Here is a 4,728-nt window from a genome sequence, read left to right on the forward strand (position 1 = left end):
CGGTTGATGAATAGAACTTGGTAGCGTGAATGTAAAGCGAATCGATAGGCAGGAGCTAAATTACCGAATCTGTTATAATAAGTTAGTGTATATTCTTGAGCCTACAGGATACGCCTTTTTTTTATACTTACCATCTCGTCCAATGGCCAGATACATTAATTAATAGGCATGCGGTAGCTTCAAATAATACTCAGCATAGTGATAGGGCTGTACAGACTGTTGTCCGAGAAAATTTTTGTCTCATTTTGTATGCTTTCAAATTTACTAAGAAGACGAATTGATCTGAGCCTATAAAAATGTTAAATGATAGTTTATTATATATATATATAAATTTTTTTATATTAAACTAAAAGATAGTTAGAAAGATAGAAGTTAAAAACCAAATAAAAAGCTCGTGTTCGTGTGCATAAAAAAATAGAGTTAGGCAAATCCTTATCTTTACCAACAGTGATATTTTTTTCTCTTAAGGCCAAATTTGCAATTGGAATTAACTAGGTATAACAGGATATAGAAATGGTCACCAGTGAAATTTACATGAAGTATAGGAAAGAAAATTGCGCGTTTAATTTTTGCCAATTGCTTGTAATAATTTTAAGAAATTGTCCAGAAACGTCCTTCGTCATTGTGCTTTTATAGGGGCAGCTAACAAATTTGACTGTTGGAAATTGTCCAAATTAGCCGTGAACGAAACTGGGTTTTTCATTAATTAGCTCACCGATAAACGAACGTTGAGAATACGGCGAGATCACATTGAGAGAGACATTGATTTCAATGAGTTTTTCTACTTCTTCCTTTGCAGGATATTAAATATCATAACATCGAATCCCTCCCAAGTTAACTGTAGGCATTATGTAAGGAATATGTACATATCCATGCAAGCTATGCAAGCAGGTTCAACAAGGTTCAAATCCGAAAGTTTTATTGGACTTTTCGTCGACAGATAGAAAGTGAGCCTGTTACAAGATGTATTAACCCTGCATTTTTCGTGTAAAAAAAACGTGTGCGTTCGAATTGTGCCGTTGATCGTAGCCTAAAAATGGATAATCTGTCGGCCCGCTGTTGGGATCAATTTTGCATGACATGTGTTTGACAGCAATGCTAAATGCTGTTTTCCGTGACGACTACTCTATTATCGCTAAATATTTCGAATTTTACGCCCGGTACCAGCACTAGGCGTTACGTCAAACGGATAGCTGCCGGCACAAACCAAATGTGTTCACCCCAAAACCGTTCAAACCCAGATCGTTACGTGCCCGTCAATTTGGGATTGCGGGCGTGTTTACTTGCTTAACACGCTCACAATCCCGACTACTACTGGGACACTATGCCAATATCTATTATTGCAATGACGTGTTGGAGCTGAATATCTTCAATTTAGGCAGTTGCGAGCAAGCTTAGTGGTTCGTACGTTTCGCCGGTACAGCATTTAGAACGAACTTTGAATAAATGACAAAAAGTACCGAATGTAGAATGATACCAAAACAAAAAAATAACCCACTGCCATACTGTCGTTTTTATAACAGCTATTGTAACCTTTAGCATATTGTTGTTTCCCGAAATCGACACTATATCTTATTATTATTTAGCGAACGCCTAATTCTAAGATGAAATCACCTTACCTAAACGTTTCCTTCAACTTGCAAATAAGTCCTATTAAGTAAAGCACCAAATTTCAACGACAGTTGGCTTGGCCTATTACGACTATATGAAAAGCTCTACGCGAAAACCGGTGCTCTCGATACTTTTCTAGTATGTAACAGGGTTTAGTTGAGTTCAACAAGTTACTGGTAAAACATGCTTGAGAATAACAGTAGCGCATAATCATTCGGCTTGGGGACTGAATCGCGAACTCTTGCTCTACTCAGAGATACCATACCCCTCAAAACTTAAGGTCAGGTTGTCAGAAGCGACATCTCACACTTCAGTAATTTCCTGTGCCATTTAGAAATAGGCAGTAATGTTTGTTTCCCTCTCTGTCGACCCTAAGCCATGTTAGGTCGCCCATATAGCTCATGTTCATATCGGCCATATGACACACGCGAGCTAGTGTGGTCTCGTGGATGCCTGCCTGTAGATCATTTTAGCGATACACATTGTCGCGCTTACCTTTACCATTGTCGTGATCGTCCCAGGCTCAAACAAAGCCATGCTATCAGACCCAAATAATCAATTAGATATTCGTAATGAGTATGTCAGTTCTTTCCTGTCTGTCTTTTTGAGCTTACGAAATCCTTCCGGCAGACATCACATAAGTGAAGCACGTTATCGAAGCTAACTAATCTTGTCAATTACAGGTAAGCGCAGTACGATCGGGATTTCAAGACCAAATACCCCCGTTTGCCAGAAAACTACTCAGACTCCACGTAGACTGTGATAGCCAGCTGGATATGAAGCTATTATCATTCATGAAGAATAGCAAAATATAATAACTATCTAATGATAACCCGCACCTAGTTTAAGACTACATCGTTTCTACTTCTGTGAAAGTGTTGAACTTTCAGACAGCTGGACCAGCTAATCAACAGATCGACGCGTGCGTTGCCAAGTTCTATAAGTACAACTAGTTATTATATAGATATATGCTCTGTAGCAGAGCTTTATTCTATATACAATATTTACACTCCGAAGGCCTGTCTGGTGTTGTTGTTGTTATGTACCAATTGCAAAAAGCGATTTTCGTTCCCTACGGCCTGGCTGTAAAGCTGGGTAATTATATTGCAAAATTATATAGTAAAATCATAGTACATAATATATATTAAAAGAATTACGGTTAAATAATAACTATCGTTATCGCATGCATTTGATCACTGCAGGTATCGTTTGTGTTGGTTTAAATTGTTATTTACGGCGCTCTGCCGTTTGATACTGTCTTGTTCACGTTCAGTTCCTGCTCATTACGGTATAGCGGACAGAAAAATAAGTCCTACTTTAACAACGAGAACAAGTTGTGCATTGCGGCTGTTCAAACGTTTTAATAAAGCCTTTCATTTCTTAAAGGCATAGTAGTCTCCAGTGGGATCCTCCAGCCAAGGATAGTTTTGTGGGCACTCGACGCAAGTATGTAAACGGATGGTTTCACCGGGAAGCTCTCTGGTTGTCAATGGGCAGGCATTGGGTAGAGAACAAAGGGGTTGGCCCTTGACATCGCACTTGGCCTTCCATGGGGCGAAGTCACGGACCCCAGTAATATCGGTTGGCTTTTGGATCCAATCCAGTACCTGCGTCATCGTTACGAAGTAGACGTCGTTCTTGGCGAGCACCTCGTCAATCCACTGGAGGAATGACTCTATATAATCGGGATTAAGCTTGAGCCAGCCGGCGTGAAAGTACAGACCTAGTGGGGCGCGATTCGTCTTGTAGTGCCTTTCGAAGTTGTGGTTCAGGAAGTTGTAGAACTGTTCGCCTGAAATAATGTTCGAGCAGGCGTCTACCATAGCGCAACCAGCAAGTTCTTCGTCGAAGGACGGGTCGTCACGACGATCCAGCTCATTCATCACCATCTCCCACACAGCGTGCGAGCGTGAGGGACAATTTTGCCCATTTCCGTGACACTTGTGAGGCATACGAAAATAAAGAGTGTATGGCCACAGGGGTGGATTTGAAAGCGGGGCGGCGATTGTTGAGTCATAAAAGAAGGCTTGCTGCTCCATCATGAAGAACTGGTTGTTGCCTCCTACTCGAAGATAGGGCGCTCTAACTCCCACTATAGAATTATCAGTGATGTTAGAGAACCGTTCCATAATCAGACGCACTCCAGCCATTTCCTTCGCCCAGGTTTCGGCAGATGCTTCTGACCAGTACTTCTCATCGTGCTTATGGCTGTGGGAGTTAAAAAAATGAACGTAGCCGTTAGAGGTAAACATTAACTACTAACGGACATTCTTGTTCTAGTTTAAATTAATACACTGAGCCTTTACAGTAAAACGTTAACAGTCGTGTATCATTACTGTAAAAAATAAGTAATGTTTCTGTGCAGTTAGTAAGAGTGGCTTACAAATATGCTCTGTCGTATTTAAGTTCTCCTAGTTCTGACTTACGATTATCTTTGGGAGCTGTCTTATCGCTAAGATTAATTATTTCGCATCAGTCGCTACGGCAAGTGGATCAGTACTCGTTTTAGCTTAGTGCTATCGAAATGTTGTAGGTATGCTCGAGATCTATCCTTCGAAGGCTGTCGTCTTCCATTGGGTTTTCCGAAAAGGATAGGAAGTGACCCGTGTTAAGGTCGTCACTAAATTTGACATGGAGTCAAATACATCCGTACAAATTTACTTCGAGTTCTTCTTGCCAAAATGTGAGACATCGCTAAAGGAATCAGCGTATTATCCAAGTACATAAGTTGTTCCCCAGAAGAAGCGAAAGGGCAAGTAATTATCTGTTCAGACTGAAACACATTAACCGTTTGGTAAACGGGTAAGCTATCGTCCTATAAGTTTCTTGTTGTAGTTGGCGCTCATAATTTTGAAGCAGCTTGTTGGGCCCGATATGCCTGAACCCAGGTGGTTAACGATTTTCATCATAGTATACCATGGACTATATCGGAAGTTATGAAATAAATTCGTGCGCGCTACTGTTACTATTGGTACTATTCAAGCTTCTGGAAAAAAGAAATTGCGAGTTAATGCCAAAAAAAAAGTTATATAGTCCAATACAATTAGATACGAAAGTATACTGCGAATGGCAATCTCTCTACATAAGGTGAGACAAAAGGACATACGACAGACAGGA

At 40.4% G+C, this 4,728-nt stretch overlaps 1 protein-coding gene across 1 annotated transcript; it reads right to left on the minus strand.

Moving 5' to 3' along the window:
• Positions 1-2,984: 2,984 nt before the first annotated feature.
• Positions 2,985-3,761, minus strand: LOC147754473 (chitin deacetylase 1-like). The gene has a single exon (XM_086975057.1). The coding sequence runs from the start codon at positions 3,759-3,761 to the stop codon at positions 2,985-2,987; it is 777 nt and encodes a 258-aa protein (XP_086831183.1).
• Positions 3,762-4,728: the final 967 nt, after the last annotated feature.

The sequence above is a fragment of the Varroa destructor genome, unplaced genomic scaffold (assembly GCF_002443255.2).
Source record: "Varroa destructor unplaced genomic scaffold, Vdes_3.0 BEIS01000007.1, whole genome shotgun sequence".
NCBI lineage: Eukaryota > Metazoa > Arthropoda > Arachnida > Mesostigmata > Varroidae > Varroa > Varroa destructor.

Bases quoted from the DNA above. Each gene is read 5' to 3' on its own strand.
- LOC147754473 (XM_086975057.1), bottom strand. From the start codon at position 3,761: ATGGCTGGAGTGCGTCTGATTATGGAACGGTTCTCTAACATCACTGAT.